The following is a 26,592-nucleotide window of genomic DNA, read 5'->3' on the forward strand; positions in this document are numbered from 1 at the left end:
GCAAAAAAGCATGTTGAATGGCACTAATTTCATTGCATTAACAGTCCTTGAATTTTAGTGCTGTAATTCAGTTTGAGAATGAATGACTCTCTCTACCCGTTGCTTTGGTCGCCGTCATCACCCGCTTGCACCCCCTGCTGGTGACTCAACTAACAGCAGATGGAGATTATGCATCGGTACTCTACTGCTATTCCTGCAGTTCCCGGATGTGCAATGTTGAATATTCTGCCGAATTTGAACCACTGAATTTATGGAAGCAAATTTGTGAAATGAAATGGGTAGAAAATTGCCTGTCGAATATTAAAGGTTGTATTTTTAAACAGACTTAATATTTTGGAAGTGATGTCTGGAAGGTGAATATGGATTATTGACATTTTTAATAATAATAATGAAAATGTGTGTGATATGTTTTGAATTGACACACTCACTTTTTTGTTTTTGGACATCAACCATGGAAGTACATTTTTTTATGGGATAAACCAGTATTCTTCTTCTTCTTTTATTATATTATAGGTGATTTACAGCTAACTTTATTTTTTATTTTATTAATCTCCGCGGTTTCTCATAAATTGGACAAGCAATGAAAAAGATATAAGCCTTAAACTATTCTGGAATGATCCAAAAGAGGCTCTATAATTATTCATGTTTATCTCTATTTCCAGCACCCATTAACGTAGGCCTATATTTTATTGAGACCACAAGCAGTTTCGACTTTGCTAGTGGAGTACACACTTTTCATTAAGAACTAGACCAGTATTGAGACATATGTCTATATTATGAACCACACTCTTAGTGAAAGAAAAAAATATTCTTACCTGTGAACCTTTTTTACTGCCCGGCAAATTTATGATGAGAGTTTTCCCTCGGATACCACACACGGGTCTGTGCACACAATTCAGAAGAAACTGATTATTCATTCTCATATATACACAGTATTTTTGCTCAAAGAAATTAATATTTTATTCAGCAAGGATGCATTGAATTGATTATATTATAAGTAACAGTAAAGACATTAATAATGTTGCAAAATATTCTATTTCAAGTAAATGCTGTTATTTTTTTTTTACTGGATTCATAATTTTTTTTTTTATCATAGTTTCCACAAAAATATGAATCAGCTGTTTTCAATATTGATAATAATCAGAAATGTTTCTTGAGCAGAAAATCATCATATTATACTGATTTCTGAAGGATCATGTGACACAAGACTGGAGTAATGATGCTGAAAATTCAGCTTTGATCACAGGAATAAATTACAGTTTACAATATATTCACATAGAAAATAGTTATTTTAAATTGTAATAATATTTTGCAATTTTACTGATTTTACTGTATTTTTGGCAAGCAGAAGAAACTTCGAAAACATAAAAAAAAACGTACTGGCATTTGAACAGTTGTGTTTAAATGTTAGTATTATTATTAATTGTTCAGTAATTGTGTATTAATAACAACTGTATATTCTGAATATATAGTATTCAGGCATTTGTATTATTATTATATTCTGAAAATGAGCTGTTGTATTTCTGTACCGTGCATGAGCCAATAAGTCCATGTTTTTGATTGAGAGGCTGATCTGGGATCAGTTTTTCTCTGAATATCCTGACAAGTATAATTATGAATGAATGTCAAAGATGATCCTGTGAATGTTTTGGACGTGTTGAAGCCAGACCTGGAGAGCATTCCCAGAGGAGTCACATTCAGAGATCCCATCAGCATGGCCAGAGACATCCCTGGAGCTTCCCGCTCGATCACCTCTTTAGTGGCCTGGAGTAGAGAAGAAAGAGTCTCAGAGTCTCCTTTTGCAGAGAAATACAGTGTGTGGTCCAAAATCTGGTGAACTACTGGTGAAAGTGCTTCTATTTGGCATCGCTCTAGTTTAAAAAAATGACAGCAGAACTGGAAAAGACTTGAATAAAATCCGATCATCATGTTCTGAATTGGTCACAACACACATTAAGTTAAATTTGAATTGGAATGACAGACAGAAACATTTACTATCTATCTATCTATCTATCTATCTATCTATCTATCTATCTATCTATCTATCTATCTATCTATCTATCTATCTATCTATCTATCTATCTATCTATCTATCTATCGGTCTATCTATCTATCGGTCTATCTATCTATCTATCTATCGGTCTATCTATCTATCTATCTATCTATCTATCTATCTATCTATCTATCTATCTATCTATCTATCTATCTATCTATCTATCTATCTATCTATCTATCTATCTATCTATCTATCGGTCTATCTATCTATCTATCTATCTATCTATCTATCATCTGTCTATCTATCTATCCATCCATCCATCTGTCTGTCCCCCACCGAGCCTGTAACTGGTGTAACAGATCAGAGCTCATCTCAGGACCTTTGGTCAGCATCGCTGACGAGAATACAGTCACAGGTCACATCAATAAAGAGGAGATGAGCTGAGATCAGGATCTGAGAGAGATCTGATCTAGACCAGTGTGAGCGCTGGAAGTGCTCTTGTGATGGTAGTTGGTTCATTTTGGCTCGTGATCACAGCTTTGGAGTGTGTGTTATTCAGGTCTAGGGATGTCATTAAAATGTTACGGTTCTTGCTTGGTACCAATTTCGATACCACAGCAAAATCTGTTGGAACTATTTTTCAATTTTATTTAACAATTTGAAAAAAATATTCAATTCAATTCAATGACTTTATTATTTATGACGATAAATAAAAATAAGCATTATTTTGCTTAAAAATAAGCAACCTTCTATGCACACATTATTATTATTAGTAGTAGTATTTTTGATACATGGAGACATAGCTAAATCTACTGTACAGTCGCCTAATATAATTATTTCTGTCAATTTCTTCAAGTTAAACCAAACTTTTATTTTTACGGGTTGCCGTGAAGACCTTTGAGTTTCTGTGTGTGTATAATATGACGATAGTTTTTCTCAAATGAAATGGTAAAATGCTCATGAAGTGACTCTCAGAGTGGCCCTGGAGATGAATTTCATCATGTCATCATATCGTGAGGCAGCAGAGACTGAAAACAGCGCGAGCGTCACCCGTGCTTTAATGTGTGTGTGTGTGTGTGTGAGGTAAATGAATCTGCGCGTCTGCGCCATTCATTCACACAGAGACAAGCAGAACATGCAGGGTTAATATTTAAATAGTTTTTTGCAGTTTAATATACACATAAACTATATATATCGTGGTATATATCGGCTACAGTGCTCATAGTAAAAAAGCAGCCTATTAGTGGGTACCGAATATACCAGCTACTATAGAAATGCTTGTATCATCACATTTTCAGTACCGACTTGGTACCAAAGTACCGGTACTTTGACAACACTATTCAGGTCTGTAAGGGAATATCTAAGGCAGGAACACACATTTGACTCTCCACACACACGCACGCACACACACATGCGCGCACACACACACACACACCTCAGGTGTGACATCTCGTGGAGCGAAGCCTGTGCCACCTGTGGTCAAAATCAGGTTTAACTCTTTCTCATCACACCAGTCGACAAGCGTCTCCTGAACCAGACAAAAGAAACAAACATCAATATACACACACATTTACAGTGCATTGGCACATCAATAGAAAGTTCATATAGGCTTTTAGAACAGCATTTATACACGTCTTTACTGTCACTTTTGATCAATTTATTATTAATTTCTTTAAAAATACATACCTTGATTTCATCAATTTCATCGGGAACGATTTTGTAAGCCGAGATGGTTCCTCCAAGCCTGCAAACCAAGATCAGAGTATGAGAAGAACTAGATCTACAGGGCCATGAAGGTGATGTGTTTGTAGAAGCCTATCAAGCCCATATTTTATTGCATGGCACCATCCTGTGGCCAAATCAAGAATTAGGACAAACAGAGAGAGAGAGAGAGGGGGGGGGGGGGGGGGGGTGTGTGAAAGAGAGAGAGAGAGAGAGAGAGAGAGCGGGAGAGAACAGGAGAAAAGCACTTGAGGCAGAAGGTGTAGAGCAGCAGACAGGTCTTATGTAAGGTCTCTTTTTCCTTCTCCCCCTTTTGTGTGCATGTTATTTTTAGGAAACTATAGCATCATGTTTCCTTGTGATTGCAGTTACACACACACACACACACACACACACACACACACACACACACACACACACACACACACACACACACACACACACACACACACACACACGCACGCACGCACGCACGCACGCGCACACATTTTTTTTGTACAAAACTTTAGCTTAACTTTAACTAAAATGAAAATATATTAATAAATGTAGGACATTATGATTATCTATATCAATTTGAAAGTTTTTATTCCATGTTTATAAAAAGTTTAAAAAAAATTATATTTAATGTTCTCAAAAATCCCATTTTCACAAACACATTTTATTTCCATTTAATATATATATGACGTGGTTTATTCTGTAAAACATACTTTACTCTTCACTATGCAGAGCAACAGTCACACCTGTCAGGTAAAACACAGCAACCCTCGAGTGTTATTGGCTTCACTCTTTGCATAAATAACATTATACTGATAGCAAATAACTTCGGATCTTTTCTTCTGTTTCCAAGGAAACCACTCCAGACTACAGCCTCTGGTGGCAGGGACTCTCTCTCTCTCTCTCTCTCTCTGTGTGTGTGTGTGTGTGTGTGTGTGTTTCAGAATATTTGTGATGCTAGACTTTAGACACACGGTTGGGCTCAGTGAGTGCGCCTGTCCTGAACGTGTGGAAAACTTGTTTATGAACAACAGAACGTGCCTGAGGTTTATTCTGCTCAAACTGAGATACCTGTGCTTTCATTTCTGCATCTCTCTCTCTCTTTAAATGTACAGAATAGTTCACCCTAAAATAAATATAAATGTCATCATCTACTCACTCACATTTCATGCAAACTTTTCAGGCTCCAAAAAGGAGAAAAACACATCTTGGCAAACGTGCTGCGTAACACGAGACTGAACCTCATTGGTTCTTACAGAAGCTCAAACGTGATGCGTAACACGAGACTGAACCTCATTGGCTCTTGAGAAGCTCAAACGTGATGCGTAACACGAGACTGAACCTCATTGGCTCTTGCAGAAGCTCAAACGTGATGCGTAACACGAGACTGAACCTCATTGGCTCTTGCAGAAGCTCAAACGTGATGCGTAACACCAGAATGAACCTCATTGGTTCTTACAGAAGCTCAAACGTGATGCGTAACACGAGACTGAACCTCATTGGCTCTTGCAGAAGCTCAAACGTGATGCGTAACACGAGACTGAACCTCATTGGCTCTTGCAGAAGCTCAAACGTGATGCTTAACACCAGAATGAACCTCATTGGTTCTTGCAGAAGCTCAAACGTGATGCGTAACACGAGACTGAACCTCATTGGTTCTTACAGAAGCTCAAACGTGATGCGTAACACGAGACTGAACCTCATTGGCTCTTGCAGAAGCTCAAACGTGATGCGTAACACGAGACTGAACCTCATTGGTTCTTGCAGAAGCTCAAATGTGATGCGTAACACGAGACTGAACCTCATTGGTTCTTGCAGAAGCTCAAACGTGATGCGTAACACGAGACTGAACCTCATTGGTTCTTGCAGAAGCTCAAATGTGATGCGTAACACGAGACTGAACCTCATTGGTTCTTGCAGAAGCTCAAACGTGATGCGTAACACGAGACTGAACCTCATTGGTTCTTACAGAAGCTCAAACGTGATGCGTAACACGAGACTGAACCTCATTGGCTCTTGCAGAAGCTCAAACGTGATGCGTAACACGAGACTGAACCTCATTGGTTCTTACAGAAGCTCAAACGTGATGCGTAACACGAGACTGAACCTCATTGGCTCTTGCAGAAGCTCAAACGTGATGCGTAACACCAGACTGAACCTCATTGGTTCTTACAGAAGCTCAAACGTGATGCGTAACACGAGACTGAACCTCATTGGTTCTTACAGAAGCTCAAATGTGATGCGTAACACGAGACTGAACCTCATTGGTTCTTGCAGAATCTCAAACGTGATGCGTAACACGAGACTGAACCTCATTGGTTCTTGCAGAAGCTCAAATGTGATGCGTAACACGAGACTGAACCTCATTGGCTCTTGAGAAGCTCAAGCGTGATGCGTAACACGAGACTGAACCTCATTGGCTCTTGAGAAGCTCAAGCGTGATGCGTAACACGAGACTGAACCTCATTGGCTCTTGAGAAGCTCAAGCGTGCTGCTGCGTAACACATATAAAAAAAATATGCGAATAAAAGTCTAAATTTATTCTGTTCATCATATAAAGCGATCGTGTCTCTTCAGAAAATGTTGACTAAACTGCTCAATTCATATGGATTAGTTTTACGATCTCTTTATGAACTTTTTGAAGCATCAGTGGTAGTTGTGTATCTGTCAATGGAGGGACATAAACTCTCAGATTTCATCAAAAAGATCTTCATTTGTGTTCCTGAAGATGAACGAAAGTCGTACGGGTTTGGAACGACATGAGGGTCAGTAATTAATGACAGAATTTTCATTATTGGGTGAACAAACCCGTTAAAGTGTCAGAGTAATTAAATCATTTTTTACTGGGGTGTGCTGGCCTAAAAATTAAATATTATGGAACTAAAAACGTTTCCAGAGTTTCTAGAGGCAATAGAGATGAGCGGAGGAAGTGAGGAGGAAACCGAACTACAGAGGAAGAGAAAGAGGTTTTAATGGAAAACCACATACTGCACGCTATACACTGCATACTATCAACTATTAAAAAAAAAAAGTATGTAAAAATGTGCATTTTTAGTCCAATTTATTTAAAAATGTCAACTTTTGTCAGTCTCAACGAATAATGAGTCAAGAAGGAGATTCTAAAATGTGTGGCAGTGGCAGACACAGTCAATGGAACTGCATTATGGGATACGGTATTTCACAGTGGATGACTTGAGAATAGCATCATTTTTTTATTTATATATATATATATACTATTTCTGTTATATACACTACAGTTCAAAAGGTTTGGGTCAGTGCATTTTTTTAAAGAGAAGTTTTGTTCAGCAAGGATGTGTTAAATTAATCAAAAGTAACAGTAAAGACATTTATAATGTTGCAAAAGATTACATTTCAAAATAAATGCTGTTCTTTTGAACTTTCAATTCATCAAAGAATCCTGAAAAAAAATGTGTATTGATTTTAGACTGATTTCTGACGGATCATGTGACACTGAAGAAGACTGGAGTAATGATGCTGAAAATTCAGCTTTGTATCAAATACATAAATTACATTTTACAATATAAGAGAAAACAGTTATAATAAATAGTAATAATATTTTACAATTTTTACTGTATTTTTGATCAACTAACTGCAGCCTTGGTGAGACTTCTTTCAAAAACATTAACAAATCTTATACTATATACAGCTCTTAGTGCTATTTACCAGTACTAGAAGCAGGGTTCCCATACTTTTAGACCAATAAATGACAAATCCATGACTTTTTTCCAATTAGTGATTTACAAATTGGTAAGTATGATAGTGTGATATTGCGAACACAGGCATCTTACCATTGTGACCAGCGGGATTGCAACAACATGCTACATGTTAATAAGTCCATTTATAGAAATGCCAAGAAAAAGTGCATCTAATGAAAAAAACAAAAGCTCTAAAACATTTCGAGGTACTGACATCCTCCCTTGCCGACAGGAATCCAGCGATATTTCTGGCACAGTTAAACAGTTGCACTTTTCTCTGCCAGAATCGTTGGCCGCGTCTTTCTCTGTCTAATGGAAGAGTTATGACTGTTTAATCGAACCCTGCTGTCATATGGACCCTGCCACACTTAAAAACATCATTCCTGGCCTCGCCGCCTTCCTCAGGGTATGAATAAAGAAAGACAGAGAGCGTGTGCCAGAGGAGGAGAACGCATCCCGTCGCACACATCTGTGACCCAGCTTTACTTCTGGATGAGCTCCCAAACCAAGGCCATCTGCTGCTGTGATTTCATTAATAATGGAGCACCTTTGTGCAGAATGATGGCTTTCGGCGCACTTTAAAGCACTGCTGGAGGACGCTGGGACCCTACCTGAAAACACTCGCATGCTTACAGCACTGAACATCTGAAGTATGGATGAGTCGCTGCATACCATGAGGGACCACCACGTTTGAGCAGTTTAACCTTTCATTAATAAACTCAAATATTACTTATAATAAACATGTAGGAAAATGTGGCTTAATTATACAGGAAATGCAATTTAACATTTCACTAATAAACTAATATTACTATTATAAACATGTAAAAAAATGTTTTATTATATTATGTAATAGAAATGTGCACTGTTCTACAATAGCTAAGTGTAAAACATGTTTGAGCAATTTCATTAAGAAACAAAAAGATGAATATTTTGAGAATTTCATAAAAAAATATGTTTAATTATAGGGAGAGAGAAAATCATTTTAGTCAAATCATGTTTAACATTTTTATTAAGAGACAAAAATATTAACTATTAGAAAATTGTAAGAAAAAAATGGCTTATTATACAATAAATGCAAACCATGTTTGAGAAATTCAACATTTCATTAAGAAACAAAAATATTACTATTATACACAAATCATAAAAATGTGTTTAAACACATTTAATTATAGGGAGAGTGAAAATCATGTTTAAAATTTCATTAATAAACAGAAATATTACTATAATTGTTTTTATAAAATGTGCTTAATTACACGATAAGTGCAAACCATGATTAATATTTCATTAATAAAAAAATATTATTATAAAAATGTACTTTTTTGTGCACTGTGAATGTGCACTATTATACAATAAGTGCAAAACATGTTTGAGCAATTTCATAAAGAAACAAAAAGATTATTCTTTTGAGAATTTAATAAAAAATGTGTTTAATTATAGAGAGTGAAAATCATGTTTTAAAATTTCAGTAATAAATAAAAATATTACTATTATAAAAATGTAATAAAATATGCGCTTAATTAAACAATGTTTGAGCAATTTCATTAACAAAAATATGTGAATTTTTTTTTTTTTTTTGCTTAATTGTAATAACTGCAAAATATCTTATTGGTCTTAATTTCAATTTCATTATGAAAAATATGATTTCAAATTTTTGTCTTTGGATTTTTAGATGAAAAGTGAGATTAATTTCCTCAAAGCATGCCCAAGGTCAGCTGAACTCTCTCTAACAAGCCAGGGTTAGTGTAAGACGAGCCACACGCCACCGATCTGATTTATTCACCGGCTATTTTTAGTGCCACCAATTAGTTGGAACCGCAGTCACGTGAGGACAACAGGACCCGTCCCCGTCTGATAGCCGTCTCTCCTGCAGCGTTCACACTTAACACACATCCGCTTCATCTGTCAGTCTGTCATCTCGCTCTCCGCTAAACCACCTGGGTTTATATTTCACCTGACAGCTCATCCAAACACTTCCTCCTGAATTCATTACAAGGGAAGCACAGTGTTTTCAGGGTGCCAGTTTTCTTAAAGGGATAGTTTGCTCCAACAAAAAAAAAAAAATTCTGTCATTTACTCACCCTCATGTCGTTCTGAAGCCGTATGACATTTCATTTAATGTTAATAATCACGTTATTTTACATGTGCATCTGCTTACATATAATAATATCGCTTGTTTCTCCTTCTTCTTCGCCTGTGTTTTGATCAGGAGATTTTGCACTCTTTTAACGATATGTGTAATAGCGCCCCCTACCGCGAAAACACGGAAAGCCTGAAATTTCCGTCAATAGAGGGAAAGAGTTGATATAAAGTATAATAAGATAAAGTGATTTTCTGTGTATTTGCACTGTTTGATATGCATCACGCACATTTCATTCATGTACAATGACACTCCATTACAGCGCAGTGTGACATTGAGTCGTTCTGACATTAATATCCATCAAGGGTTCAACGCAAGCACATGTTCTGCATGTTTAACAGCCTGAACTCCTGACGAGCATCAAGTGATTAGCATGACATGAACGTCTCATTATGTGAGCAGTGAAGCTAACAGGCCACTGAAGCCTGTTCAGCACGTTACAGTAATACAAATATTCGAATAGCAAGATTTACATAACTCGAAAAGCATCAAGGGACATGCATTAAAGGATTAGTTCAGTTTCAAATGAAAATTTCCTGAAATTTTACTCACCCCCACGTCATCCAAGATGTCCAAGTCTTTCTTTCTTCAGTCGAAAAGAAATGAAGGTTTTTGAGGAAAACATTGCAGGATTTTTCTCCATATAATGGACTTCAATGGCAACCAACGGTTTGAAGGTCCAAATGTGAGTTTCAGTGCAGCTTCAAAGTCTCGACACGATCCCAGCCGAGGAATAAGAGTCTTATCTAGCGAAACGATCGGCCATTTTCTAAAAATAAATAAAAATTATATACTTTTCAACCACAAATGCCCGCCTTGCACCATCTCTGAGATGCGCCACACATTACGTCATGCCACGCATACATCATGTATGTTGAATGACATATATATATATGTATTTGTGTCAGTTTATTGTTTAAAATGGTCCTTACGTGTGCATATCATTATTGGTACGTGTATTAGTGTTTGTTCGTTCGCTTTGTAAACACGTCTTGCGTGACCTTTCCAACGTGATGACGTAATATGTGGCGCATCTTTGAGATGGTGCAAGACGGGCATTTGTGGTTAAAAAGTATATATATTTTTTTGTTTGTTTAGAAAATGACGGATGGTTTGGCTGGATAAGACTCTTATTCCTCGGCTGGGATCGTGTCGAGACTTTGAAGCTGCACTGAAACTCACATTTGGACCTTCTAACAGTTGGTTGCCATTGAAGTCCATTATATGGAGAAAAATCCTGCAATGTTTTCATCAAAAACCTTAATTTTTTTCCGACTGAAGAAAGAAAGACATGGACATCTTGGAAGACAGGGGGGTGAGTAAAATATCAGGACATTTTTATTTGAAAGTGAACTACTCCTTTAAGTAAAAATGTGTGTGTGTGTATTTTGTGGTGGTCACTCACAAGGAAGGGTCGTGAACAAGATCTTTGAGGTTGACCCCGCTGCGGTCCTCAGCGAGATTGCGAAAGCAGCTGTCACTTACTGCAACACAAACAGAGAGATACATGAGATGAGAGAAGAGAAGGTTATGCATGCTGTTTAAAAAACGGTACAGTTCATAATATTGTTCATTCAATGAGCAGATCCACTAAACATGAGGTCTGTTCACTACCATTCAAACCCTCGGGCCAGTGAGACTTTTTAAAGAAATGAACACTTTTATTATATTGTTATTATAGTTATTAAATGGATATCTCACTCAAAAACATACATTTATAATAACCAACAAAATATTTTAAAGCTAGATATATATTGAATAGAAATTAAATGATTAATGATTCATTAAAATGATTAATTCAATCTTTTTAAGATTTAATTTCCCAGACTTCATAAGATTGGTAAAAGTAGTAAAATGAAAATGATCTTCTATATCTATCTTCATCTTCTATAATACATTTAAATGTATAATTTTTTTAAATGATAAAAATGAAATCAAATAAAACCATAAAATGTAAATGAATATGTATTATTACAGAAATTACATACATTGTGAATGCGGGTTCATTCAATCAATTAAAAACGTTTTACAGAGATTTATTTCAGATTAATCAGATTTTCATGTGTAGATTAATCCCCCTCCCATCCCCCAAAAATAATAAAATAAAACATTACACATTAACACAATCTTGAAGTGATATCGCACTCGGAAACATTTTATCAATTTCTCTGACTTCTCTAAGATTGGTAAAACTTGTAAAATGAAGTGATGAACAATTTTGGGGATAAAATAAAATAAAATAGAAATTGCATTGTGAATGTGATGATTTTTATTTATTTATTATTAAGCAATTAAATATCTTACAGAGATTTATTTGACTATTTACTATGGAGGATACAAACTAAATAAATAAAATAGAATTAATTGCATGTGTGTCTACATGAATTTTATTTAATTCTATTTTTTGTATCCAATGCCAGTGAGCATCCATGAGTCATCATTGTGTTTACTGTCAATATATGACACTAGCAAAATGAAAAGCGTGTTATAGGGTGAGAGAGCTCTCAGAATCAGGCCAGTCCCTCGAGAGGTAACACATGATGAAAGAGGAGATCAAGAGAAAGGAAACATACACAGGGAAAAGCTATTTTGGTTTTTGTGTAACAGCTCGAAGTACACATGTGATCAGTTTCATTCAATCAGCCCACAGACCCTGAATGAGACATATGGTCAACAACATGATGTTTATCTTCTTCGGCACTGACAACACGCACTGAATCCTTCACAATAAGACCAGTAATGTGAATGAATGAAGAAAGAAAGATGAAGTCAAGTTTGGTTTCATGTTGGGTTTAAAAGAATCCACCTGGAGCAAAGAGTATCGTGCACCCTTCATCACGATACAGCGGCACGCTGAGCTAAAGAGACGAGTTCAAACACGAGATCAGGAGAGACAGATAAAGACGCTGAGGAAGATGATGATCTGCACTGGAATCAGGCTTCAAAGGGATGTAAATGCAGCCAGTGCGAGATAGAGAAAGACAAGATACGGAAGAAGAGGGAGAACATGTTTCTGCTTTTGTTGGCCGATCCAGCGTATCCACCTCTTTCTCCAGCAACCAATGGGCGATTACCTACTTCCGCTTTCCGGTATTGTGTTTCCTGTTCAGCGGCTAACCTCTACGTGCTAGCGTTCGAACTTGAAAACAAACTAAGTTGTTAGTGCCATTAATATCAGAATAAGTTGTTTAAATGTTGTTAACATGAGCTCAGGATCAACTTGTGCCGTTGTTGGCTGCCATAACAATTCAAGAAAATTGAATATTTTGTTGGAAACGTCTTGCTTCGAACATCAGCAACTTCGAAGAAAGTGTCCGTGTCCATCGCCCTATGCTTTGCACTCCATGCCAAGGAATGAGGAACGTAAAACAGCGTGGCTTGCAGCTTTGAAACTAAAAAACCCTCCAAAGAGAGTGTATGTTTGTGTATGTTTAACATTGCTATTAACAAAGACAGTAAGCATGTTAGCATGAAAGCAGTTTATTAAATTACAAGTGTAAAAGTATATTACAAGTGCTGTGCATATGTAGATTATTTTTACCTTCCATAGAATAGCTGCTGCATGGCTACATGACTTCCCTAACCCGGCAATACAAGAGCACCCGACTGTCTCAATGACTCCATTTTCCCTCAGCATTACCCATGCTGTATGTTTAGCATTATTGACACTCTGACTGGGCTCTACTGCTGCTTTCAAAAATATAAAGCCGCTGTGCTTCTTCAACAATACTGTACCTATTTTGTTACTGTGCAAGTAAGTATATGCTTCTGTGCTTTTGTAATTCCGCAATTCTTCGCCATCAACCCCTTCAGAAAATAAAAGGTAATTAACAACGTCGATGTAGCTAACATCGGGCCATTGCTTCATGTCATCTAGCCACTCCGTCATAAGGGATGGATGAGGGACTGTTACGGTACTGTCGTCGCGACTAGTTAAAACATCCCTGGTGTGAATCCACCTCCGTTTTTTGTCCATCTGTGCTTCATCCATGGAGAAACACCGGCATTTACAGCAAACAAGCTAGTAAGCTACAAGTTATCAAACGTACACAAGCTTCGAACCGGAAAAGGACAACCGGCTTCCGGTTCAAATCCGCTATGCGTCATGGGTAAATTCGCTAACCAGGAAAAAGGTGGATAGGAAAGCTGATGGATATCTGATTTACACAGTCATGGTTTCTATACCAGATATATCCTACTACACAATAGTTGAGATATTTAAAGTCGGTTGCACTTTATTTTAAGGTGCCATTGTTACAGTGTAATTATATAATTAAGTACTGAGTGATATTATGTACTTAGTCTACTTACTATAGGGTTAGGGTAGGATTAGGGTTTGGTTGAGGGTTAGTTGCATGTAATTATGCATAATTTACTGTTATTACTATGGTAAGTACATGTAACATATGTAACAAGGACACTGTAAAATAAAGTGTTACCTTAAAGTCTTCAGGAAGTGAAAATTGACATGTCTGGTAGTAGCTTTGAGCCCATTTCGGACTCCCAACACAGCACCAAAACTGTTTAGCGTACAAAACAAACAAGAGTGCTTGCAGGCGTGACGTCAGAACACGAAAAACTAACTTGTAGCCCTAGTGAAAAATAAATATACCAAAATGTATTTGAAATACGTTTATTTTATGCTAAGTAAATACATTTACATATTTATGTGCTTAATATAAATACCCTTCAATGGTGCTTTTTGGTATACTAAATTTATATAAAGTCTGCTAAATTGGAACAAAAAAGTTTGTACTTTTAATCCTGAAATAGTGCTGAGGTCAACTAAAGATATACTGAAGTAGGCCTATATTTGATTGTTCTAAAGTGGAACTATTGCAAATATACTTTATGTACTAGCCTACTCTTGTTAAGATCACCAGCTGGAGTGCCACCGAGAGCCACCAGAGGGCACTTGACAACAGACTAGCCTACATCTCCCATAATTCTCTACCTGGACTCATCATCAGCACTCAACCCAGTGCTGAAGTGCCAACTCTCCCTATGGAGGATCCCTTTATCACTCTACAGATAAAGCATTGTGGAAAATCTACCCCATAGTGATAAAATAAAATAAATTTCTGTATCAAATTTATAGGCAGGACAAGTTGTTTGTTTAGGCTTGTTTTGTAGAGAATTACAAACATGCGCAAATTTATTCAAACGCACATAACTATAGAATTAATTCTTGATGCGCACGTGAGCGCCATCAGTATTTCTCACAGGTTCGCGTTTAAAGTCTGTGTAGAGAGAACGGTGTCGTCTTAGCGGCCCCTAATTTAATACCAAATTATCCTTTCGACGGAAGTGAATCAATCAAAACTAACTTTAGCTGGAAAATAACATTATTTAATAACCGCTATAAAGCCAAAACAATCTCTGTTACCTTAAATTATACGTTTATCTCTGTAAAGCAGCTTTGAAACAATCTACATTGTTAAAAGCGCTATATAAATGAAGATGACTTGACTTGACTCATTGTTTTCACCTGTGTCTCATCTTCTTGTTTGCTCACCTTATACGAACCTGGTTCTTTCTGTCATTGCCTGTGAAGTCTTGTTTAGTGTTGTTTACTGCATTTCTGAGCAGTCTCCCTGGTTTCATTGTCTCTTGGTTCTTGGGCTGTTTCTTGGATTCCTTTTTGTGTCTGACCCCAGCCCGTTTGTTTGGACTGCCTTCCTGTGCTTGATGACCACGATTCTGGATTACTCAAATAAACTGCATTTGGATCCTCAACCTTTGTGTCTCAGAACAGTTTATGACAACGACACTTTAAATATCTTGCTTTTAAAGACTGATATCATACAGAGCTCATACTTATCCTTACTAATGATAGACTATTAAAACACATTTTAGGCTTAATATTAAGAAGTGTGCATTGTGCAGTAAAGAAATACTCCAAATAAAGTTTAATTATAATATTTATGTCAGTAAATATGTTAATCGATTTGTACAATAGTTAATATTAAATAAATGTATTTTAAATACATTTTGGTATAGTTTTTTTCACTAAGGAGAGCTGGGTATTGACACAAATTCGATTCGATATCGATTATTTTGTATATATATCATGTAGGCCTAAAGTATGGCACATTTTCTCAAGGAAAAAAACTAGGGAGTCAGTTGGTACTAACGTTACATTATTTACTATAATATTGAAGGCTATGCTTAACTGATTTGTAAACACAAATTACACACAAGGAAGATTTTTATAATAGACTAATAAAGTTATAATATTAACTTATAATTACATAATTATGTTTCTACTCCAATTCGTTAAATGTTGGAATGAAATTAACATTAAATGAATGGCTTTTCTGAGGTAAATGTGACGTTAACTTACGTGACATCAATGTTTTATTGACGTCTTTCCGCGTTGAGACACTGATTAAGCGATCACATGAGACACGATATGGATTTATGTAAGTTGTACTGTATCTTTTAACATACCTTATGTTCAATCATGCTTATTTCATGCTATAGCTGAAGAAGATCCGTTTGGCTGATTCTCTTCATCTGAGGCGGCAACAGCGAGCTTTCACTTTAAAGAGCGCCAAAACAGTATTTAGGCTATTGTTTGAATTTCCTATTAAAATGGACATAATTTGAAATCTGAGACTTTGTTTCATATCAAAAGTAACGAAGCACAAAGCTTTATTGGATGGGGGAGGCGCAAAAACAATGTTCTGATCATCGATTGAAAAAATATAAAAACCCAACTTCCTGTTTCAACCGGAAATATTTAAAAACTGCAGGGCATCCAGAAATATCTTTCTTTTACTGTCTATGAGAAATATGCTCCAGTCCATTTATGTTTGCCAATGAAACCCAAACGCGTTTTTTATCAAAGATTAGCAGGTAATACACTTTCTTAATTTTTACTTTGTATTTTGAGTGTTGAAATTAATACTATCATTCAAAAATGTGGGGTCAGTAAGATTTATTTATCTTTTTTTCTGTAAATTGATCAAAAGTGACACTAATTACATTTATAATGCTTTTTAAGATTATATTTAAAATAAATGCTGTTCTTTTAAACTTTTGATTGTATCACGGTTTCCACAAAAATATAAAGCAGCTCAACTGTTTTAAACATTGATAATAATCAGAAATATTTCTTGAGCATCAAATATGTGTAATGATATTTGTAATGATACTGAAAATACAGCTTTGATCACAGGAATAAATTACATTGACAATATATTTACACAGAAAACAGTTATTTTAAATAGTAATAATATTTCATGATTTTTACTGTATTTTTGATGTCTTAAAAAAAATCTATCGACCCCACATTTTAAACGGTAGTACAAAAACAGTCTGTAGGGGTTAGCATCTCTAGCCATAGCACAGCTTTTCTACTTTTAATGTGAACAGACGAAGGTTGGGACAGGGTTTAAGTTTCTTTGAACAAAAAGCATCCGCTAAATGTCAAATTAGTAATCAGAGCATGCTGGTCTGGGTTTAGTTAAGACCGAGAATGGCTCCAGGACAGGGAACAGGTCCAGCGGCCCGATGCCAAACACATTCCTGCTGCTTCTCCATCTGTACTGCAACAGGGACGCGATGGAGCGCCTGACCTTTGACCTGACCCTCAGCTGCCCTGATCGGGGAGAGCTGCTGTTATCAGTCTGAATGAGGACACAGTGCAGTACTTCATAGTAAGTACACTTAACACATCACATGCACACTGATAACACGACTGGAGCCTGAAAAGTGCAATTTCACACATTACACACACTACATAATGCATTAATAGCATGAGTAGTATGCTAGTCCAAAACATATTTACTGTATTGCCTCTAGCAGGAGAACATGCAAGCTGAAGAAATTTGAATCTGTTTTGAATAACACAATATTCATTAATGTTGTCTGTCAAGTCAAGCATCGTTATTTCTAGGGCTGCTCGATTTTGGGGGGAAATCTAATTGTGATTTTAAAAAAATATTGGTAAAAATGTCTACACAATTGCACCAAACTTTTGTGATTATAGATCAGTATGACTAAAATAAATTATTAATAATAATAATAATAATAATTATTATTATTATACCACCACCAACAACAACAATAATAAAAAATAAAAAAGTTATTATACCAATAATAATAATACTACACTTTTATTATCATTATTATAATACCAATAATAATAATATTTTATATTATTATACCAATAATAATAATCATAATGATAATCATAATAATAACAAACCCTTTTTATAATAATAAGAATAACAATAATTCCAATAAGAAAAATAATCAATATTATTATTATTACTATCATTATACCAATTATAATAATCATCATAATAAGAATATTTTTATTGTTATTATAGCAATAATAATAAGAATAAGACTTTTTAATAATATTAATAATAACAATAATAATTCCAATAAGAAAAAATAAAATAATTATTACATTACATTATTAATTGTCATTATACCAATAATAATAATAATAATAACAATAATGTTTTTTTATTGTTATGCCAATAATGATAATAATAATTCAAATTACTAGTATTGCTATGTATATGTATATACTAAATAAGAACAAAATGAGAAATATGTCTATTGTAATATTTCATTGTAAAGGAAGACAATCTAGTATTTAAGAAAAATGTAATAATCATATTTTATGTACAATTGATATTATGTCTTAAATCCTTAATTTTCAAACATTAAACCATCAAACTTTTATTTTGATGGAAATTAGCAGGGAGCCCTTAAAGCTTCTCAGGTTTCTGTTTTACTTTGATTCATCATGCAACCTTAATTACTAGTATTTCTCATATTTATACTCTTATGACAATAAACACCTAGAACCACAAGCTAAAACCATCAGTGACACCCACATCATGACAGCAGGTTTTGCTTAGACAAACACCTTGAATCTGTCTGTCATGTCAGAAATAAGCAAATGTTTGTTTGCAAGTATTATGTCAGACTGCTGTTAATTGCATTATGCTAATTTTTCACAAGGTCACGTCTCGTTAGTTCTCATGTTTCCTTCAGGAGTCGCAGCGTTCAGATGCTCTCAGGTGAGGTAAACATGATCAGCAAACAAGACCAAAGCCAACAGGAAATGAGCCGATCGAACCTCTCAATGAGATAATTAGGAATGGATTAATTAATCAATGCTGAACCCAGAGCAAGAAAGCATATTATTCAAATGCCCCCGCAAAAGACCCCAATGACAAGTAATCCTGCGGGAGAACAGGAAACAACGAGGAAATGTACGAACAATGACTTTCTCTCTGCAGTTACAAGGTGACAGAATCCCAAATGAAGTTCTTACATCCTTTTGTTCTCGACCAAATACTGTACACTGCATGAACAATCCATAGGATAATAGTGATATTTTATAGCAGCGTCATGAAGACCGAAAAGGTTACCATGATATTGGCTGATACTACGCATACTATTTCTTCACTATGCAAACTGATCACGCTATAGGCATTTTTATGCATGCATCTGTCTTCACCACAGCATCCCACGCTTTACACCACTGCATCCCACACTTTACACCACTGCATCCCACACTTTACACCACTGCATCCCACACTTTACACCACTGCATCCCACGCTTTACACCACTGCATCCCACACTTTACAACACTGCATTCCCACACTTTACACCACTGCATCCCACACTTTACACCACTGCATCCCACACTTTACACCACTGCATCCCACACTTTACAACACTGCATTCCCACACTTTACACCACTGCATCCCACACTTTACACCACTGCATCCCACACTTTACACCACTGCATCCCACACTTTACACCACTGCATCCCACACTTTACACCACTGCATCCCACGCTTTACACCACTGCATCCCACACTTTACAACACTGCATTCCCACACTTTACACCACTGCATCCCACACTTTACACCACTGCATCCCACACTTTACACCACTGCATCCCACACTTTACACCACTGCATCCCACACTTTACAACACTGCATTCCCACACTTTACACCACTGCATCCCACACTTTACACCACTGCATCCCACGCTTTACACCACTGCATCCCACACTTTACACCACTGCATCCCACACTTTACACCACTGCATCCCACGCTTTACACCACTGCATCCCACACTTTACAACACTGCATTCCCACACTTTACACCACTGCATCCCACACTTTACACCACTGCATCCCACACTTTACACCACTGCATCCCACACTTTACACCACTGCATCCCACACTTTACAACACTGCATTCCCACACTTTACACCACTGCATCCCACACTTTACACCACTGCATCCCACACTTTACACCACTGCATCCCACGCTTTACACCACTGCATCCCACACTTTACACCACTGCATCCCACACTTTACACCACTGCATCTCACACTTTACACCACTGCATCCCACGCTTTACACCACTGCATCCCACGCTTTACACCACTGCATCCCACACTTTACACCACTGCATCCCACACTTTACACCACTGCATCCCACGCTTTACACCACTGCATCCCACGCTTTACACCACTGCATCTCACGCTTTACACCACTGCATCCCACGCTTTACACCACTGCATCCCACGCTTTACACCACTGCATCTCACACTTTACACTACTGCATCCCACACTTTACACCACTGCATCCCACGCTTTACACCACTGCATCCCACGCTTTACACCACTGCATCCCACGCTTTACACCACTGCATCCCACGCTTTACACCACTGCATCCCACGCTTTACACCACTGCATCTCACACTTTACACCACTGCATCCCACACTTTACACCACTGCATCCCACACTTTACACCACTGCATCCCACGCTTTACACCACTGCATCCCACGCTTTACACCACTGCATCCCACGCTTTACACCACTGCATCCCACTCTTTACACCACTGCATCTCACACTTTACATCACTGCATCCCACGCTTTACACCACTGCATCCCACACTTTACACCACTGCATCCCACACTTTACACCACTGCATTCCACACTTTACACCACTGCATCCCACACTTTACACCACTGCATCCCAGACTTTACACCACTGCATCCCAGACTTTACACCACTGCATCCCACACTTTACACCACTGCATCCCAGACTTTACACCACTGCATCCCAGACTTTACACCACTGCATCCCACACTTTACACCACTGCATCCCACGCTTTACACCACTGCATCCCAGACTTTACACCACTGCATCTCACGCTTTACACCACTGCATCCCACGCTTTACACCACTGCATCCCACGCTTTACACCACTGCATCTCACGTTTTACACCACTGCATCCCACGCTTTACACCACAGCATCCCACGCTTTACACCACTGCATCCCACACTTTACACCACTGCATCCCACACTTTACACCACTGCATCCCACACTTTACACCACTGCATCCCACGCTTTACACCACTGCATCTCACACTTTACATCACTGCATCCCACACTTTACACCACTGCATCCCACGCTTTACACCACTGCATCCCACGCTTTGCACCACTGCATCCCACACTTTACACCACTGCATCCCACACTTTACACCACTGCATCTCACACTTTACACCACTGCATCCCACACTTTACACCACTGCATCCCACACTTTACACCACTGCATCCCACGCTTTACACCACTGCATCCCACGCTTTACACCACTGCATCCCACGCTTTACACCACTGCATCCCACGCTTTACACCACTGCATCCCACACTTTACACCACTGCATCCCACACTTTACACCACTGCATCCCACGCTTTACACCACTGCATCCCACGCTTTACACCACTGCATCCCACGCTTTACACCACTGCATCCCACGCTTTACACCACTGCATCCCACGCTTTACACCACTGCATCCCACACTTTACACCACTGCATCCCACACTTTACACCACTGCATCCCACGCTTTACACCACTGCATCCCACGCTTTACACCACTGCATCCCACACTTTACACCACTGCATCCCACACTTTACACCACTGCATCTCACACTTTACACCACTGCATCCCACACTTTACACCACTGCATCCCACACTTTACACCACTGCATCCCACACTTTACACCACTGCATCTCACGCTTTACACCACTGCATCCCACGCTTTACACCACTGCATCCCACGCTTTACACCACTGCATCCCACGCTTTACACCACTGCATCTCACGCTTTACACCACTGCATCTCACACTTTACACTACTGCATCCCACACTTTACACCACTGCATCCCACGCTTTACACCACTGCATCCCACACTTTACACCACTGCATCCCACGCTTTACACCACTGCATCCCACGCTTTACACCACTGCATCCCACGCTTTACACCACTGCATCTCACACTTTACACCACTGCATCCCACACTTTACACCACTGCATCCCACACTTTACACCACTGCATCCCACACTTTACACCACTGCATCCCACACTTTACACCACTGCATCCCACACTTTACACCACTGCATCCCACACTTTACACCACTGCATCCCAGACTTTACACCACTGCATCCCAGACTTTACACCACTGCATCCCACACTTTACACCACTGCATCCCAGACTTTACACCACTGCATCCCACACTTTACACCACTGTATCCCACACTTTACACCACTGTATCCCACACTTTACACCACTGCATCCCACGCTTTACACCACTGCATCCCAGACTTTACACCACTGCATCTCACGCTTTACACCACTGCATCCCACGCTTTACACCACTGCATCCCACGCTTTACACCACTGCATCCCACACTTTACACCACTGCATCCCACGCTTTACACCACTGCATCTCACGCTTTACACCACTGCATCCCACGCTTTACACCACTGCATCCCACACTTTACACCACTGCATCTCACGCTTTACACCACTGCATCCCACGCTTTACACCACTGCATCCCACGCTTTACACCACTGCATCCCATGCTTTACGCCATTGCATCCCAGACTTTACACCACTGTTTCCCACGCTTTACACCACTGCATCCCATGCTTTACGCCATTGCATCCCAGACTTTACACCACTGTTTCCCACGCTTTACATCACTGCATCCCAGACTTTACACCACTGCATCCCACGCTTTGCATTGCACTTGGTGATATAAGGCTTGGATGTAGCTGCTTGGCCATGGAAACCCATTCCATGAAGCTCTCTAGCACTGTTCTTGCTGTATCTATTGTCTCTGCAGAAAGTTGGTGACTTCTGCCTACTGTGTGCCTCAGCATGCGCTGACCCTGCTCTGTGATACTACTTCTCGGCTGAGCTGCTGTTGTTCCCAATTACTTCCACTTTGTTATAATGCCACTAACATTTGAATCAATTGTTTTCTATTGATTAATAAAAACTATATTGACTAATTTAATCGAATCATGACCTCAAAAATCGCTTTCAATCGAATCGTACCGAAAGATTCCCACCCCTAAAACACTATAAAAATGTAGTACAGTTACTGTGGTATTACATTAACTATTACATTTGTTAAATTTACTTTACAACAGTAATCGGAATAATATTTCAGATCACGGATCTAGGAGGTGTATGCACAATGCCGTCATATTCTCAGATAAAATACATTAACATGGCCACCTGTGCATTAATTGTGAGGGAAATGTTTATACCTTCGGGACCATTTTCCAAGGTTTTGTCCATAAGATTCCCGCCCCTAAATTTACTTTAAAAGAGTAATCTGAATAATATTTCAGATCACGGATGTAGGAGCTGTGTAATTATCATATTTTCAGATAAAATACATTAACATGGCCACCTGTGCATTAATTACGAGAGAATATTTATACCTTCGGGACCATTTTCCAAGGTTTTGTTCCCCTCGTTCAGAATAAAGGAAAAGAAGTGCCCCATAGCACCCTGTCAGACAGCGATGGCACGGACGGCAGCTCAATGTAATTAACACAAGGCTTACGGCCTCAGCTCTCCACCAATGGCTTCTGCAGGAGATGACATCACTGCTTTGTTTGCTTGCATGTCTTATTGGTTAGTGGGGTATCAAATGATCCAGAGGCCCCTGGGATGTAGATTACAGCGGCTTACTGCTGTTTATCAACCCAGCCTTTGTACAAAGGAGGGGCCGACATTAAACCTGAGGGAGTTCTGGATGAAGCTCCCAGCAGTCCAGCAGAGAGAGAGAGAGAGAGAGAGAGAGAGAGAGAGAGAGAGAGAGAGAGAGAGAGTGTGTGAGAGAGAGAGAGAGAGTGAGTTGTTGTACACATAGCAGCTTCTTAATTCCGCAGCTGGGTAAATTTCCAAATTAATAAAGGTTTCACGGTGCTGGGGAAAATATAGTAACAGCAGATAAGATAATCTAATATAAGCCCAGCGTATCTTAGCAACCTTGTTCATTCTGAGAGCAGCAGCGATGGGGTCCGCAGAGGGATCGCAGCAGCTATCAAACACACACCCAAAAACACTCTTTCTAAACACACAATCATAAGCAGCACGCCTGTGCTTATAAACTACTGAGGAATAAACACACCATTCAAATAGTTTGCTAACAAATAACTTTGATTAAAGCTACATGGGCTGCATGTTTGTTTTTTGTTTTTTTGCTGTGTAAAAACTGTGTGTCATATAGTGTAAATGGGTAGTTGACGTGAAATGTTTTATGGTAATGTCCTGTGGTGTGACAACATAAAATTTGATAGATAACTGTGCATGCAGCTTTTATAACCCCATATTAACTGAGACTACCGGTAGATAGAATATTTGTACTTTAAAAAATTTATATGTCACATCAAGGGCATTTAAAGGGGACCTATTGTGCCCTTTTACAAAGTCTTGATTTTGTTTTTAGGCTCTACTGAAATAAGTTTTTATGCTTGCATGTTCAAAAACACATTATTTTCCCACGTTTCACAATGTTGCAACTCCTCTCTTCCCAGTCTGTCAGTAACGCTCTGTTTACCGAAAGCATCGTAAGCCAACTATGGTCGCAAGTTTTGTTGTTATCAGGATAGATCAAGTCTGTGTCTCCCGAAACCATCGTCCTAACGAACATTCGCAAAACAGCATCGCAAAGTTGAGTGGTTGAAACTATAGCTCTCAACCTGGTTAGAAGCAGAGTATCTTGTTTGCATGACATGTGGACTTATCTTGAGCAAAATAAGCAAGATGACATTCAGTACAACCTGTATCTTTTATTTAGAATACATACAAATGTCATTTACATCTTTCAGTTTGTCAAGAGATTTAAAGTGTAGTTTTTGAAGAGTGCGCATGTGTGAACCCCTCCTTCTGAACAGCACACTGTGCCCTGATTGGTCGGCTGGATCAGTGTGTTGTGATTGGTCAAGCGCTTCGAGCGTGTTTGGGAAATGTCCCGCCCCTTACCGCCAGTTTCAACACACTGCTAACTAACTCAACCAGGCCCCGCCCCTTTATTCTGCATATTAATTTTTTAAATGAGGAATATTGTGACGTGTTTGTTCCCGGAAGAAACTCAAGACTACAATGGAGGCGTTTCAGGAGTTCAGAAACACTGACACTGATATAGAGACGAACTCCCGCTGGAGGGACTTTGTGCTTTGGAACTTCAAAGACATTGGTTAATAAAGTGAGATTAAATACATAATGTATATTTGTGTTATATATAACATTAGTGCAGGTTTGCGTAATGTTCTGAATTTGTATTTTACCGGGTTTTTTTTTCTTTAATTTTTTTCATTTTGAGGGATACTGCATGTGCATGTGAGATGAGTAAATGCTCACATTTAGTCTAGAACTACAATAACCATCATGTTACCACACAACGCCTCTTACATGATTTACATGATTCCTCTCAACATGGGGACAGGAGCTGTCAGTCAATAAATGGGAAAAGAAAGTAACTTGCATTATTTGAAAAAGGAACTCAGATATTTTGTAATCTGTAATTTAAAAGTAATCTGATTATAATGCACGTTACTTGTAATGCGTTACCCCAACGGTCTCCAGCACTAATGACATTAGGGGTTTGCTCATATCACTAACACTAACTTTTAGCACAAGTAATAATGTTGCCTGCCTCTTGCGTATTTAAACCACATTACATAGACACACACTGCCAGCATAAGTGTTTACACCCACACAGGCATATGAAAATTAAAATCTACCCAACGGCCCTCTTCAGGGCAGTTTTCCATCACATATCCTTATGAATTTCATCAGATTTCAATGAGAGACGTTGATGGAGGAAGCCACTGCAAATGCTATAAGTAGTGCTTTTAGTACAGTACAGTACAAGATATCTCCTGCTGTTGGGGTGATGTACTTCAGGGTCAAAGGTCAGTCTTAAAGCCACTGTTCTGGAGTGATGTAGAGTTATAAAGGTTGAGAAACATGTGGGCTGAGATCAAATAAACACGTGGAGCCCTTACCATCAACACAAATGCACATCCAGATGTTACAGACATCACTGAACCTCATTTAATGTCTCTTTCACAGCATTAAAGATACAGTTCACCCCAAAATAAACATTCTGACATCATATGACGTTCTTTCTTCTGTGAAAATGAAATGAAATAAAAGGAACTGTGATCATCGAACTTCAAAGATTTCAGAAGGCTTGAAATATTGTGCCAAAGTCATATGGTGCATATTTATGATACTTTTTAGTTATTTTGGATTATGACAGCTCGAGACCCGATTTAGCATTTGGAGAATGTTTTTCCTTCATGGTATAATCAGATAAAAACTAGAATCTTACAATCCTTGTCTAGTGCTATTGCTTAGTGCAGTGATGCTAACAATACCATTCAAACATTTGGGGTCAGGAAGATTTTTTAAATGTTTTTCCAAAAAAATCTCATCTGCTCACTAAGCCTGCATTTAATTGACCAAAAATACAGTAAAAACAGTAATATTGTAAAATATTATTACAATTTAGAATATCTGTTTTCTATGTGAATATATGTTAAAATGTTATGTATTCCAGATCGAAGCTGAATTTTCAGCATCATTACTCCAGTCTTCAGAAATCATTCTAATATGATGATTTGCTGC

At 38.1% G+C, this 26,592-nt stretch overlaps 1 protein-coding gene across 4 annotated transcripts in view; it reads right to left on the reverse strand.

Annotated features, from left to right (window-relative positions):
* Positions 1-26,592, reverse strand: part of gphnb (gephyrin b) — a 104,081-nt gene that overhangs the window by 50,049 nt on the left and 27,440 nt on the right. For all 4 annotated transcript variants that reach the window (XM_079584718.1, XM_079584716.1, XM_079584717.1 and 1 more), the window contains exons 2-6: positions 10,971-11,049; positions 3,683-3,740; positions 3,432-3,524; positions 1,670-1,764; positions 816-882 (exon numbers count right to left, since the gene is read on the reverse strand). In XM_079584718.1, the coding sequence (XP_079440844.1) occupies positions 816-882; positions 1,670-1,764; positions 3,432-3,524; positions 3,683-3,740; positions 10,971-11,049 (392 nt within the window). The remainder of the gene's footprint in view (positions 1-815; positions 883-1,669; positions 1,765-3,431; positions 3,525-3,682; positions 3,741-10,970; positions 11,050-26,592) is intronic.

The sequence above is a fragment of the Phoxinus phoxinus genome (assembly GCF_949152265.1).
Source record: "Phoxinus phoxinus genome assembly, chromosome: 16".
NCBI classification, from domain to species: domain Eukaryota; kingdom Metazoa; phylum Chordata; class Actinopteri; order Cypriniformes; family Leuciscidae; genus Phoxinus; species Phoxinus phoxinus.